The sequence below is a fragment of the Hyla sarda genome, chromosome 7, assembly GCF_029499605.1.
Source record: "Hyla sarda isolate aHylSar1 chromosome 7, aHylSar1.hap1, whole genome shotgun sequence".
Classification (NCBI taxonomy): domain Eukaryota; kingdom Metazoa; phylum Chordata; class Amphibia; order Anura; family Hylidae; genus Hyla; species Hyla sarda.
The window spans coordinates 23118275-23134650 of NC_079195.1; the positions used below are offsets into that span (position 1 = coordinate 23118275).

General features: G+C 45.7%; 1 protein-coding gene across 1 annotated transcript in view; it reads right to left on the reverse strand.

Moving 5' to 3' along the window:
• The window catches only part of CFAP58 (cilia and flagella associated protein 58), a 96537-nt gene that overhangs the window by 20284 nt on the left and 59877 nt on the right, over positions 1-16376 (reverse strand). The window contains exons 14-15 of the mRNA XM_056531420.1: positions 16078-16189; positions 7737-7841 (exon numbers count right to left, since the gene is read on the reverse strand). Coding sequence (XP_056387395.1) covers positions 7737-7841; positions 16078-16189 — 217 coding nt within the window. The remainder of the gene's footprint in view (positions 1-7736; positions 7842-16077; positions 16190-16376) is intronic.

A 16376-nucleotide genomic window follows, 5' to 3' on the forward strand; every position in this document is an offset into this window, starting at 1 on the left:
TGCCCCAAATTAAAAGAAGAACTCACAAAAAGGTTTTATACGCGCAATCACCTTCACGCAACTTTGCATTAAATAGTGATCATCTTTAACATAGGAAGCAAAGGAAGTTTGCCGTACTCGGCTATGGATCCAACAATGATTATTTATTATTTCAGCCCGGGATACAGAGTGTCAGAGGACGGCCATTTTCAACTAAGGGGGCGGGGCTTCACTGTCTCAATTTACATATTAATTGTCTGTGACTCCACTTCCCCAGACAATTAATATGTAAATGTAACCAGCAAAGCCCTGCCCCCTTGCACACGAATTACTGAATTTAGCAGAGGATCTTCTGGGGGACATATTTAAGTAAGTGACCCCTCGTTGAACTCCTGTTCACCCACACTTTAACCCAGTTTATTGAGTTTAGTGTGCGTGAACAGGCTGAAAGTTTTCCTTTAATATTCCACCTATAATTTTAGTCCCCTTAGGAGTCCTGAACATACATTTGCTGATCTTTTAGTACAAAAAATAGGAGCACTGTCATGGCAGACCTGGGGGCCTTAACCTACCTAGATGCTGCGGTTGCTACTGACTGTCGGGGTTGTTACTAGGATAAAAAGCTGGAAGTAGAGTCCGCTGTCCTATAGAAGTGGATCTTGATGCATATGGAGCAGGCTAAGCTCCTGAGCCTGCTCCATATTTCTCCATCACCAGCTGCTGTATATGTTTAGTTAATTGAGCTGCCTGTTTAAAGAGGTAACATTTTGTACCGAATGCTGGGTGCAGACGGCGGGGGTCGTGATGTCACGGACACGCCCCTTGTGGTGCCACGCCACGGCCCCTCAATGCAAGTCTATGGGAGGGGGCGTGGCGAATGCCACGCCCCCTTCCATAGACTTACATTGAGAGGGCATGGTGTGACATCACAAGGGGCGTGGTCATGACCCCCCGCCGCCTGCACCCAGTGTTCTAAACAAACCCCAGGTGCCGCACAGAGATCGCGAGGGGTCCCAGCTGCGGGACCACCGCAATCATACATCTTATCCCCTATCCTTAAGATGTCTAGGGGCAGAGTACCCCTTTAAGGGTGAAGACATGAATACCTTTGGACATTTTCTAGCCAATATCACTTAAGAAATACTAATTTGGGAATCTATAAGAGTTACAGGGGAGATGTATAACTACTATAGATCCTGATCCCATAGATATAGCAACAGCAGTATACAGAAAGGGTTGGGAGGGGAGGTCTATAAAAGATGGCCCAGATCAAGCTGACATTTTTTTGGGATAAGAGTTTCTTTTTAATTTTTTACATTTAAAGCTGCGGACGGGGAGACCTGGATCAACTCTGGTAAAAAAAAAAAAAATGTTTACAAATCCTGCGCTCCTCTAAACAAGATATCGCTGACAAAAAGACTTGGGGAAATGGTACATTAATCCCTTTACTTCCTGAACATGACTCAAATAGTAGATTTCTTTGTGGGATTCTTCGGAACAATTCCGCCAAACTAAGGAACAAAAAGAGAAGAAGCTGAAGGTGTAAATGTCATCCGTGTTCTCCTCGCAAGCAACAAAAGAAATGGATGGTTTTGTATCTGCGAATTGCTGGGCTAATGATTCCTGAATCCACGCCAGTCCGTCCATTACAGCCCAAACAACCGCTTTTTGCTAAGGAAAGAATAAAAAAACAACAATTCCTCTATTATTTGGTAGAAACACGTATTCAGAAGATTTAACTCTACATGCCAAGATGGTTCACGTATCCTTTTCAACTTTGCAGAAGTTTGTGCTCCAGAGCTGCTCTTCTGATTGTAACTAAAGGCCCGAAGATACAACCAAAATCATTACGTTTTGAGACTATGGAGAGCTATGTTTTGTCAACCGCTCACCCAGTGATCTAATGCAGCATGCTGGGAGTTGTTGTTTTGCAACAGCTGGAGGCACACTGGTTGGCAAACACCGATCTAATGTGTATGGGGGGGGGGGGGCTCCTGACTAGCACCTCATGGCAGATGGGCTTGGGGGTTGGGTTTGGAGATTCTGTGGGAGACCAGAGAAGTCTGCAGGAGATAGGGGAGTCTTGGGGAGGGAAGAGGAGTCAGCGGAAGACAGGGGAGTCTGGAAGAGACAGAGGTGTATAGAAAAAAGCAGAGAAGTCTGGAGGAGACCAGGAGTCTGGAAGAGACAAGAGGAGTCTGGAAGAGACAAGAGGAGTCTGGAAGAGACAAGAGGAGTCTGGAAGAGACAAGAGGAGTCTAAAAGAGACAGAGGAGTATGGATATAAGAGGAGTCTGTGGAAGACAAAATGAGTCTGGAAGAGACAAGAGGAGTCTGAAAAAGATAGAGGAGTCTGGATATAAGAGGAGCCTGTGGAAAACAAGAGGTGTCTGAAAGGGACAGAGGAGTCTGAAAGGGACAGAGGAGTCTGAAAGAGACAGAGGAGTCTGAAAGAGACGGAGGAGTCTGGATATAAGAGGAGCCTGTGGAAAACAAGAGATGTCTGAAAGGGACAGAGGAGTCTGAAAGGGACAGAGGAGTCTGAAAGAGACAGAGGAGTCTGAAAGAGACAGAGGAGTTTGAAAGAGACAAGAGGAGTCTGGAAATAAGAGGAGTCTGGAAGAGACAGACGAGTCTGGATATAAAAGGAGCCTGTGGAAAACAAGAGGTGTCTGAAAGGGACAGAGGAGTCTGGAAGAGACAGAGGAGTCTGGAAGAGACAGAGGAGTCTGGAAGAGACAGAGGAGTCTGAAAGAGACAAAGGAGTCTGGAAGAGACAGAGGAGTCTGGAAGAGACAAGAGGAGTCTGGAAGAGACAAGAGGAGTCTGGAAGAGACAAGAGGAGTCTGGAAGAGGCAAGAGGAGTCTGGAAATAAGAGGAGTCTGGATATAAGAGGAGCCAGTGGAAAACAAGAGGTGTCTGAAAGGGACAGAGGAGTCTGAAAGAGACAGAGGAGTCTGAAAGAGACAGAGGAGTCTTGAAAAAAGAGGAGTCTGGAAGAGACAAGAGGAGTCTGGAAGAGATGAGAGGAGTCTGGAAGAGACAAGAGGAGTCTGAAAGAGACAGAGAAGTCTGAAAGAGACAGATGAGTCTGAAAGAGACAGAGGAGTCTCAATATAAGAGGAGCCTGTGGAAAACAAGAGGTGTCTGGAAGGGACAGAGGAGTCTGAAAGAGACAGAGGAGTCTGAAAGAGACAGACGAGTCTGAAAGAGACAGACGAGTCTGAAAGAGACAGACGAGTCTGAAAGACACAGACGAGTCTGAAAGAGACAGAGGAGTCTGAAAGAGAAAGAGGAGTCTGTTAGAAACAGAGGAGTCTTTGGGAAACAAAGGAGTCTGCCAGAGACAGATGTGTGGGGGAAACAGGAGAGTCTGTAGGAGATAAGAGAGTCAGAAGTCTTGAAGAGACAGAGGAGTCTGGGGAACACAGGAGAGTGTGCCAGAGATAACAAGAGTCTAAAAGAGTCAGGAGTCTGCTGGAGACAGAAGAATCTGAGACAGAGGAGTTTGTGGGAGACAGAGGAATCTGTGAGAAACTTTTAATTATACAAGGACTTTACATTCTTTACATCAGTACTGGACGGACTCTATAAGAGGTATAGAGAAAAGCCCCTTTAAGAATGAGGTTTGCATCCCCCTGTAGATAAATAAGACATTGTCAGGCTGTGCAGGAGAGAGGGTGACGTATAATCTGTGCACATGAAGAGGTGAGCAGCTGAGAGCTTTCCAGAAGAGCGTCCAGAAGGAAATGGTTTGGCAGAGAAGGGGCACTTACCATGAGATTGCACTTAAAAATGCCAACAATCCTGCCGTGTAACAAAAGGCAGCAGAGCGCGGTAATTTCTTCTGAAAACCCCTAATACTAATGGGTAATCCTGACAGAATGGGGAACACAGTGCCCTGCTGCAACATCCAGTTCAGTCCTGAGAAAGAATAGAGGGAGTTGGCAGGGGGAGCCTTTCTTTGTAAAGGGCATTGGGCCCGTGCCAAGTTGTTTAATACAATGCTTGCTGTGATAAAGTAGGAAGACGGAGACTGAAATACAATAGTCTGTGTTTACAGAGCGGACCCCCAGAGCGGCGTCTCGTTCTGCCCCCGTGCCAGTCAAACAAACAGGCAGAAGGAATAAAGCGTGGAATTGCTCCCATGCCAACTATTCAGAGCGGGGCTGTAGCGCACATTTCCCAGTTAAATCTCAGTGGCCTGATGGCACAGCGCACGCTCTGCTGATAACCACTCAATAGGTCGCTCTGGGCATTTCATTAAAAGCTTTTCTCTTTTCTTCGTGCGGCCGAGGGTTGGCCGGCTCGTGTTATTGTGGCGATCACAATGAGGCATCTGGATGCGTGCAGGTGAAGCGTCCACCGACATCCCACCCACCAATGCTGATGGTGCCGCTTCTCTTTAGATTTATGTCGCAGATCGCCTTTACTGCCCGCATGCACCAAAAGTGTAGGCAGAGGAAATCACTATGGGCTCAGGGCTATAAAATATAATGTTTCCTGTTATATTTAGGGCTGCACGAAATGTGCGATTGTGACTATGGAGGTAAATATTGCGATTTCGTTATGCGATTGCGGTATAATAGCCAAATGGTGAAATCCCCCAATTTCATGCCCAATCTCATCTCCAATTTCTATCCCTCCATTTCATTTCTATCTCCCCATTTAAAGGAGTAGTCCAGTGGTGACTCAGTGGTGAACAACTTATCCCCTATCCTAAGGATAGGGGATAAGTTGCAGATTGCGGGGGTCCGACAGCTGGGGCCCCCTGCGATCTCCTGTACGGAGCCCCGACAGCCTGCGGGAAGGGGGCGTGTCGACCTCCGCACGAGGCGGCGGCCGACACGCCCCCTCAATACAACTCTATGGCAGAGCCGAAGCGCTGCCTTCGGCAATCTCCGGTTCTGCCATTGAGATGTATTGAGGGGGCGTGTCGGCCGCCGCCTCGTGCGGGGGTCGACACCCGCTATCTGGGCCGAGAGCCGGGGCCCCGTACAGAGAGATCGCAGGGGGCCCCAGCAGTCAGACCCCCCGCGATCTCAAACTTATCCCCTATCCTTAGGATAGGGGATACGTTTTTCACCACTGGACTACCTCTTTAACATCTCCCCCATTTCACCTTTATCACACAATTTCATGTCAATTCTCCAGTGTCATATCCCCCATGTCACATCTCCCCCCATTAAAGGGGTACTCCGGTGGAAATCAAGTTTTTAAATCAACTGGTGCCAGAAAGTTCAATAGAATTGTAAATTACTTCTATTAAAAATCTTAATCCTTCCAGTACTTATCAGCTGCTGTATGCTCCAGAGGAAGTTCTTTTTTTTTTTTTTTTTTCTTTCTGTCTGACCACAGTGCTCTCTGCTGACACCTCTGTCCACTTTAGGGAACTGTCCAGAGTAGGAACAAATCCCCATAGCAAACCTCTCCTGCTCAGGACAGTTCCTAAAATGGACAGAGGTGTCAGCAGAGAGCACTGTGGTCAGACTGGTAAGAAATTAAAAAAGAAAATAACTTCCTCTGTAGTATACAGCAGCTGATAAGTGCTGGAAGGAATAAGATTTTTACAAGTAATTTACAAATCTGTTTAACTTTCTGGCAACAGGTGATTAAAAAAATGTGTTTTCCTTCGGAGTACCCCTTTAATGTTGTGCTGGGGCACGGGGGGGGGGGGGGAAATGATGCTTATGCAGTCCGGTGTCTTATGGGACTTATAGGACCTTCCTTCTCTGCCAATCACTGGCCTGCATGGAGGAGAATGGGATCTGCAGGAGACCTAAGGGGACCGGGGCTAGGTGAGCATCAGGTTTTTTATCTTTCCCCCCAATAATTACTAAGAACAGTGTTTCCCAACCAGGGTTCCTCCAGCTGTTGCAAAAGTACAACCCCCAGCATGTCCGGACAGCCAACATTAGCCGTGCATACTGCAGATGCATGAGCATTACTGGTTACGTACACTACTTAATAGCACCATTGATTGTCGCATCTTTGGACACTAGTGTACACTGATAAGTACACATAGACCAGTGATCCCCAAACTGTGGCCCTCCAGATGTTGCAAAACTACAATTCCCAGCATGCCTGGACAGCCGTTGGCTGTCCAGGCATGCTGGGAGTTGTAGTTTTGCAACATCTGGAGGGCCACAGTTTTAGGACCACTGACATAGACGTTTAGCTACCTCTTTAGAGGTGCGGACTTAGTGATTAGGTACTAGTGCATATTTGAGTGGCAATCTCTTAAAGGGGTATTCCGGCTTTATACATCTGATCCCCTATCCAAAGGAAAGAGGATAAGATGGATGATCGCAGGTGTCCTGCCGCTGGGGACCCCCTGCGATCTCGGTGCCTCCCCCCAGCATTCTATGCCGGGCCCTGCCTCTGAGACGGGGACGTGATGTCACGCCACGCCCCCTCCTGGCTGTCCGTGCATGCTGGGAATTTAAGTTTTGCAACATCTGGAGGGCCTTGGTTTGAGACCACTGCTATAAACACAATAATTCTTGATCCTACGTCACCACCGTACGGGCGCGCAGGAAAGTGACACCTGCCCCTTGGCACCCCCAACCTCTACATCCAGACTCCAATGTCGCATAGAAGTAACTAATATAGACGTTACACATCTAAGATAATATAGGAAACATGTTTAACCCTATATAAAATCAAGAACAACTTTCCAAAGTGATCATTAATTGTGAATGGCAAAAAATGTGACAAGTAAACAGATAGTACAGCCAATTAAATAGGGGACCCTGGTCTCGCCCTTATCTATAGCGCCCTGCCTAATAATAGTAGGTCCCCTGTCCTTATTACTTTGAACGATCCCCACCTTAGCGAAGGAGCAGTTAGGAGGTTCCGGTGTAGGCTCCGGTCATAAGGACAGGGGAACTACTATTATTAGGCAGGATAGATAAGGGCGAGACCAGGGTCCCCTATATAATTGACTGCACTATCTGTTTACTTGTCACATTTCTGCTATTTACAATAAATGATCACTTTAGAAAGATGTTCTTCTTCATTCCAAAAAGCAACAACATAAAGAATACCTTTAGTGGAGCACCAATAAACACACACAAAATACAAACAAATACACACCAAAAAAAAAAATATATACAATTTACTGCCATCCCCGCTGACTGAAATGGTATAATTACATCTGCCCGGGCGCCAGGCCTGGGAAGAGTTTGCATAAGATTTGATAGAGCGCATTGATATCCCATGTCCAATCTGCTGCTCTATGGAGACACCTCATTTCATCTGTTGAACTCTTGTGCCATCTAGTGGCCAGACTGTGAATTACACCTTATGGAAGAACACTGAGAACTTCAAAAGGGAATCTGCAATAGTGCAAGCGCCAATTACCTGACGGCGGATGAAATGCCGCTCCGCCACCGCATAGAGTTATCCTTTACACTCTATTCTCCTATTCATGTTAACCCCTAAATTGTGTTTCAACCCCTTCATGCCCCTAGACTCCCGATGATTAGATACAGTCGCTGGTAATACAATGTATTGTACATCGACTTCAAAGAGTCCTCTGAGATGACGGACTTAACCATTCAATTACCCTGGTAGATCCCTGTACGGTGAGGACGCCACAGCTCTGAACTACAGAACAGAGTGATGGCAGAGGCGTAGAGGGATGTAAGATGTGAGGATATCACAGGAGAGGAGACTGTGACGACACTGCAGCTCTGTCCTCTAATGACTGTCTGATAACCCAGACATATAACAATGAGGACAGTACTGCGCTCACCTGCAGCAGCAGCTCCTTCTCCACCACCTCCTCAGTCTTGCTGATGAGACGTTTCTGTAGGGTGTGGATCTTCTGGATCAACTCGTAGCTGCTGGGGTCACTGGCCTGAAAATGGGGAGAAGTATATACACAGGTGAGCAGAGATGCAGGGCGACATGTCACAACAGTGTGTCATCTACAGATCCCCATAACAGTGTGTCATCTACAGATCCCCATAACAGGGTGTCATCTACAGATCCTCCATAACAGTGTGTCATCTACAGATCCCCCATAACAGTGTGTCATCTACAGATCCCCCATAACAGTGTGTCATCTACAGATCCCCCATAACAGTGTGCCATCTACATATCCCCCATAATTTTTGAACCCACAAGGTCTACAAAAAATTTTAAGTGTCATTTTGACTGTCTGTTTTTTCCTATACATTTGTGAAATCCCCATAATTAGATGGCCTCCATGTTGGAAAATGCAGTCCAATGTACATCCTGTTCAATGTATGCAATCCTTGAACAACAGTTTGAGGGTGCATATTGTTGTGCGAGATGTGTGCTAGTTGTCCGTTTGGAAGCCCAGATCCTGCATCTAGAGGGGCGACTGGCAACAATGAGAAGCATTAACAACATGGAGAGGAGTCTCCTGCTCACTGAGCAGGCACTCTCGGGAATAGAGGTAGGGGAGGACAGTGGGACGGAGTTGCAGGACAGTCAGGCAGTTAGCTGGGTTACAGTTAGAAAGAGGGGTAGGGGAAAAAGTGTTAGGGAGGCTAGTCCTGAACTGGCACACCCCAACAAGTTTGCCCGCTTGGCAGATGAGGGGGATGCCATTACAGAGCTAGCAGAACTGCAGCAGGATACCGCCTCTGACCGCCAGGGGGGTGTCTGCTCCAGTAAGGAGGGAGGGAGGAGTACAGGGCAGGCCAGACAGGTACTAGTGGTGGGGGACTCAATTATTAGGGGGACAGACAGGGCAATCTGTCACAAAGACCGGGATCGCCGAACAGTGTGCTGTCTGCCTGGCGCACGAGTTCGGCACATCGCGGATCGGGTTGACAGGTTGTTGGGCGGGGCTGGAGAGGACCCAGCAGTCATGGTACATATTGGCACCAATGACAAAGTAAGAGGTAGGTGGAGTGTCCTTAAAAATGATTTCAGGGACTTAGGCCGCAAGCTTAAGGCAAGGACCTCCAAGGTAGTCTTTTCTGAAATACTACCAGTACCACGAGCCGCACCAGAGAGGCAGCGGGAGATCAGGGAGGTAAACAAGTGGCTCAGAAGCTGGTGTAGGAAGGAAGGGTTTGGGTTCATGGAGAACTGGGCTGACTTCGCTGTCGGTTACCGGCTCTACCGTAGGGACGGGCTGCACCTCAATGGGGAGGGTGCAGCTTTGCTTGGGGAGAAGATGGCTAGAAGGGTGGAGGAGTGTTTAAACTAGGGACTTGGGGGGAGGGAACCTACAGCAAAGAGGGGGAAGATAGTGTAGATAGAGAGGTGGGAATTATAAATGTACCTGGGGGTGGAGCGGAGGGAGGGGTTAGAATAGTTAATAGGAATAGGCTTCATAGGAAAATAAAACTTACACCCTTGAATCCCATTAACCCCAATAACATAAAGGATGGAAATGTAAAGTGTATGTTCACAAATGCCAGAAGCCTAGCAAATAAAATGGGGGAGCTTGAGGCCTTGATACTGGAGGAACATATTGATATAGTTGGGGTCACTGAGACATGGCTGGACTCCTCGCATGACTGGGCTGTCAATCTGCAGGGGTTTACATTGTTTCGCAAGGATAGAATGAACAGAAAAGGTGGTGGAGTCTGTCTGTATGTAAGAAGTGGTATGAAAGTCAGTGTGAACGATGCCATAGTGTGTGATGATTCTGAGGATGTGGAATCATTGTGGGTAGAATTACAAAAGGAGGGAAATACTGAAAAAATAATATTTGGGGTAATCTACAGACCCCCTAATATCACTGAAGAGATAGAAGTTCGGCTTCATAAACAAATAGAGAGGGCCGCCCGGGCAGGTACAGTGGTAATAATGGGAGATTTTAACTATCCAGATATAGATTGGGGTCCGGGGTTGGCTAAAACTACAAAGGGGCGACAATTCCTAAATTTATTGCAGGATAATTTTATGGGCCAGTTTGTGGAGGACCCAACAAGAAGTGATGCCTTGTTGGATCTGATCATTTCCAACAACGCAGAGCTGGTTGGTAATGTAACTGTGCGGGAAAACCTTGGTAATAGCGACCACAATATAGTTACTTTTGACTTAAAATGTAGAAAACAAAGACAGGCGGGGAAGGCAAAAACATATAACTTTAAAAAGGCAAATTTCCCTGGGCTGAGGGCTGCACTACAGGACATAGACTGGGGGGAGGTGTTCTCAAATACTGATACAGAAGGTAAATGGGACATTTTTAAATTAACTCTAAATAACTATACAGCTAAATATATACCAAAGGGGAACAAATATAAACGATTGAAACTAAATCCTACATGGCTGACACATGATGTTAAAAGAGCAATAAACAGCAAAAAAATAGCCTTCAAAAAATACAAATCTGATGGGTCAGCGATAACATTTAAACAGTACAAGGAGCTTAATAAAATCTGTAAAAATGTAATAAAAACAGCAAAAATTCAAAATGAGAGACAGGTGGCCAAAGAAAGCAAAACTAATCCTAAATATTTTTTTAGATATATAAATGCAAAAAAACCAAGGACAGAGCATGTAGGACCCCTTAATAATGATAATGGGGAGGTTGTCACAGGCGATCAAGAGAAGGCGGAGCTACTGAATGGGTTCTTTAGTTCTGTATACACTATGGAAGAAGGAGCTGACATTGGCCAGGTCAGTGCTGGTAACACATCATGTACAGGTCAGTGCTGGTAACACATCATGTAATGTACTGAACTGGCTTAATGTAGAGATGGTACAAGGTAAGTTAAGTAATATAAATGTAAGCAAATCCCCAGGACCGGATGGACTACACCCAAGAGTTCTTAGAGAGGTAAGTTCAGTAATATCTGTACCCCTGTTCATGATATTTAGAGATTCTCTGGTGTCTGGTATTGTGCCAAGGGACTGGCGCAAGGCGAATGTGGTGCCAATCTTCAAAAAGGGCTCTAGGTCTTCCCCAGGAAACTATAGACCGGTAAGTTTAACGTGCATTGTGGGTAAATTGTTTGAAGGACTTATAAGGGATTACATACAGGAATACATAGGGGATAATTGTATTATAAGTGATAGCCAGCATGGGTTTACTAAGGATAGAAGTTGTCAAACCAATCTAATTTGCTTTTATGAAGAGGTGAGTAGAAGCCTTGACAGAGGAATGGCTGTGGATATAGTGTTTCTGGATTTTGCTAAAGCATTTGATACTGTCCCTCATAGACGTCTGACAGGTAAGTTAAGGTCTTTGGGTTTGGAAATTTTAGTTTGTAACTGGATTGAACACTGGCTCATGGATCGTACCCAGAGAGTGGTGGTCAATGATTCGTACTCTGATTGGTCCCCGGTTATTAGTGGTGTACCCCAAGGTTCAGTACTGGGACCGCTGTTGTTTAATTTATTTATCAATGATATAGAGGATGGTATTAACAGCTCTGTTTCTATCTTTGCAGATGACACCAAGCTTTGTAGCACGGTACAGTCTATAGAGGATGTGCATAAGTTACAAGATGACTTGGATAGACTAAGTGTCTGGGCATCCACTTGGCAAATGAGGTTCAATGTGGATAAATGTAAAGTTATGCATCTGGGTACTAATAACCTGCATGCATCGTATGTCTTAGGGGGGATTAAACTGGCAGAGTCACTGGTAGAGAAGGATCTGGGTGTACTTGTAGATCACAGACTACAGAATAGCATGCAATGTCAGGCTGCTGCTTCCAAAGCCGGCAGGATATTGTCATGTATCAAAAGAGGCATGGACTCAAGGGACAGGGACATAATACTCCCCCTTTATAAAGCATTGGTACGGCCTCACCTGGAATATGCTGTTCAGTTTTGGTCACCTGTCCATAAAAGGGACACTGCGGAGTTGGAAAGGGTGCAGAGACGCGCGACTAAACTAATATGGGGCATGGAACATCTTAGCTATGAGGAGCGATTAAAGGAGTTACAATTGTTTAGTCTTGAGAAGAGACGTTTAAGGGGGGATATGATAAACGTATATAAGTATATTAATGGCCCATACAAAAAATATGGAGAAAAACTGTTCCAGGTTAAACCCCCCCAAAGGACGAGGGGGCACTCCCTCCGTCTGGAGAAAAAAAAGTTTAGTCTCAAGGGGCGACACGCCTTCTTTACCGTGAGGACTGTGAATTTATGGAACGGTCTACCTCAGGAACTGGTCACAGCAGGAACAATTAACAGCTTTAAAACAGGATTAGATACATTCCTGGAACAAAATAAGATTAATGCTTATGAAGAAATATAAAATCTCATCCCTTCCCCAATATCGCGCCACACCCTACCCCTTAATTCCCTGGTTGAACTTGATGGACATATGTCTTTTTTCGACCGTACTAACTATGTAACAGTGTGTCATGTATAGATCCTCCATAACAGTGTGTCATCTACAGATCCCAATAACAGTGTGTCATCTACGGATTCCCCCATAACAGTGTGTCATCTACAGATCCCCATAACAGGGTGTCATCTACAGATCCTCCATAACAGTGTGTCATCTACAGATCCCCCATAACAGTGTGTCATCTACAGATCCCCCATAACAGTGTGTCATCTACAGATCCCCCATAACAGTGTGCCATCTACATATCCCCCATAACAGTGTGTCATGTATAGATCCTCCATAACAGTGTGTCATCTACAGATCCTCCATAACAGTGTGTCATCTACAGATCCCCCATAACAGTGTGCCATCTACATATCCCCCATAACAGTGTGTCATGTATAGATCCTCCATAACAGTGTGTCATCTACAGATCCCCCATAAGTGTGTCATCTACACATCCCCCATAACAGTATGTCATCTACAGATCACCCATAACAGTGTGTCATCTACAGATCCCCCCATAACAGTGTGTCATCTACAGATCCCCCATAACAGTGTGTCATCTACAGATCCCACATAACAGTGTCATCTACAGATCCCCCATAACAGTGTGTCATCTACAGATCCCCCATAACAGTGTGTCATCTACAGATCCCCAATAACAGTGTGTCATCTACAGATCCCCCATAACAGTGTGTCATCTATAGATCCTCCATAACAGTGTGTCATCTACAGATCCCCAATAACAGTGTGTCATCTACAGATCCCCCAATAACAGTGTGTCATCTACAGATCCCCCATAACAGTGTGTCATCTACAGATCCCCCATAACAGTGTGTCATCTACAGATCCCCCATAACAGTGTGTCATCTACAGATCCCCATAACAGTGTGTCATCTACAGATCCCCATAACAGTGTGTCATCTACAGATCCCCCATAACAGTGTGTCATCTAAAGATCCCCCATAAGTGTGTCATCTATAGATCCCCTATAACAGTGTGTCATCTACAGATCCCCCATAACAGTGTGTCATCTATAGATCCCCCATAACAGTGTGTCATCTACAGATCCCCCCTAGCAGTGTGTCATCTACAGATCCCCATACAGATTCTGTAGGGTGTGGATCTTCTGGATCAACTCGTAGCTGCTGGGGTCACTGGCCTGAAAATGGGGAGAAGTATATACACAGGTGAGCAGAGATGCAGGGCGACATGTCACAACAGTGTGTCATCTACAGATCCCCCATAACAGTGTGTCATCTACATATCCCCCATAACAGTGTGTCATCTATAGATCCTCCATAACAGTGTGTCATCTACAGATCCTCATAACAGTGTATCATCTACAGATCCCCCATAACAGTGTGTCATCTACTGATCCCCATAACAGTGCGTCATCTACAGATCCCCATAACAGGGTGTCATCTACTGATCCTCCATAACAGTGTCATCTACAGATCCTCCATAACAGTGTGTCATCTACAGATCCCCATAACAGTGTGTCATCTACAGATCCTTCATAACAGTGTGTCATCTACAGATCCCCATAACAGTGTGTCATCTACAGATCCCCATAACAGTGTCATCTACAGATCCTCCATAACAGTGTGTCATCTACACATCCCCCATAACAGTGTGTCATCTACAGATCACCCATAACAGTGTGTCATCTACAGATCCCCAATAACAGTGTGTCATCTACAGATCCTCCATAACAGTGTGTCATCTACAGATCACCCATAACAGTGTGTCATCTACAGATCCCCAATAACAGTGTGTCATCTACAGATCCCCAATAACAGTGTGTCATCTACAGATCCCCCATAACAGTGTGTCATCTATAGATCCTCCATAACAGTGTGTCATCTACAGATCCCCAATAACAGTGTGTCATCTACAGATCCCCCAATAACAGTGTGTCATCTACAGATCCCCCATAACAGTGTGTCATCTACAGATCCCCCATAACAGTGTGTCATCTACAGATCCCCCATAACAGTGTGTCATCTACAGATCCCCATAACAGTGTGTCATCTACAGATCCCCATAACAGTGTGTCATCTACAGATCCCCCATAACAGTGTGTCATCTAAAGATCCCCCATAAGTGTGTCATCTATAGATCCCCTATAACAGTGTGTCATCTACAGATCCCCCATAACAGTGTGTCATCTATAGATCCCCCATAACAGTGTGTCATCTACAGATCCCCCCTAGCAGTGTGTCATCTACAGATCCCCATAACAGTGTGTCATCTACAGATCCCCCATAACAGTGTGTCATCAACAGATCCCCATAACAGTGTGTCATCTATAGATCCCCCATAACAGTGTGTCATCTACAGATCCCCATAACAGTGTGCCATCTACAGCTCCCCCACAACAGTGTGTCATCTACAGATCCCTAATAACAGTGTGTCATCTACAGATCCCCCATAACAGTGTGTCATCTAAAGATCCCCCATAAGTGTGTCATCTATAGATCCCCTATAACAGTGTGTCATCTACAGATCCCCCATAACAGTGTGTCATCTATAGATCCCCATAACAGTGTGTCATCTACAGATCCCCCATAGCAGTGTGTCATCTACAGATCCCCATAACAGTGTGTCATCTACAGATCCCCCATAACAGTGAGTCATCTACAGATCCCCATAACAGTGTGTCATCTATAGATCCCCCATAACAGTGTGTCATCTATAGATCCTCCATAACAGTGTGTCATCTACAGATCCCCATAACAGTGTGCCATCTACAGATCCCCCACAACAGTGCGTCATCTACAGATCCCTAATAACAGTGTGTCATCTACAGATCCCCCATAACAGTGTGTCATCTAAAGATCCCCCATAAGTGTGTCATCTATAGATCCCCTATAACAGTGTGTTACCTACAGATCCCCCATAACAGTGTGTCATCTATAGATCCCCCATAACAGTGTGTCATCTACAGATCCCCCATAACAGTGTGTCATCTACAGATCCACCATAACAGTGTGTCATCTACAGATCCCCCATAACAGTGTGTCATCTACAGATCCCCCATAACAGTGTGTCATCTACAGATCCCCCATAACAGTGTGTCATCTACAGATCCCCCATAACAGTGTGTCATCTACAGATCCCCCATAACAGTGTGTCATCTACAGATCCCCCATAACAGTGTAACCTACAGATCCTCCATAACAGTGTCACCTACAGATCCTCCATAACAGTGTGTCATCTACAGATCCCCATAACAGTGTCATCTACAGATCCTCCATAACAGTGTGTCATCTACAGATTCCCCATAACAGTGTCACCTACAGATCCTTCATAACAGTGTCACCTACAGGTCCTCCATTAGTGTCATCTACAGATCCCCCATAACAGTGTGTCATCTACAGAACCCCCATAACAGTGTCATCTACAGATCCCCCATAACAGTGTGTCATCTACAGATCCCCCATAACAGTGTGTCATCTACAGATCCCCATAACTGTGTCATCTACAGATCCCCCATAACAGTGTGTCATCTACAGATCCCCATAACAGTGTGTCATCTACAGATCCCCCATAACAGTGTGTCATCTACAGATCCCCATAACAGTGTGTCATCTACAGATCCAAGTGGTCGGACCCCCGCGATCAGACAGACACTTATCCCTATCCTTTAGATAGAGGATACATTTTAGTAAACCGGAGTACTCCTATAATGTAACAAAACCAGCCATGTTTTAAAAAAAAAAAAAATAATAATCCTTTAAAACGACATGTGCACTTTATGTTCGGTTCATTGCAAAGAATTCAGACGTTAGTTCCTTTGTATACTCCTAGCAGTTACCTCCAGTCTCCTCCATCTGTGGACATTCATGGGGTTCTCCAGCTCCTCCTCCAGGGCTCTGCAGCGCGTCCTCTCTTTCAGGAGCTCCTTCTGCATGTGATACACCTCCCGCCTGGACGCAATCATACACCATCAGTTATTTGACGCAATATACCGTAAGACAGTGCTCCACAGATTGTGTGCCTCCAGCTGTTTTAAAATGACAACCCCCCATCATGCCTTGACAGCATTTTGTTGATGGGAGTTGTAGTTTTGAAACAGGTTGGAAAACACCACTGAACGCTGATGTGGGGGAGGGG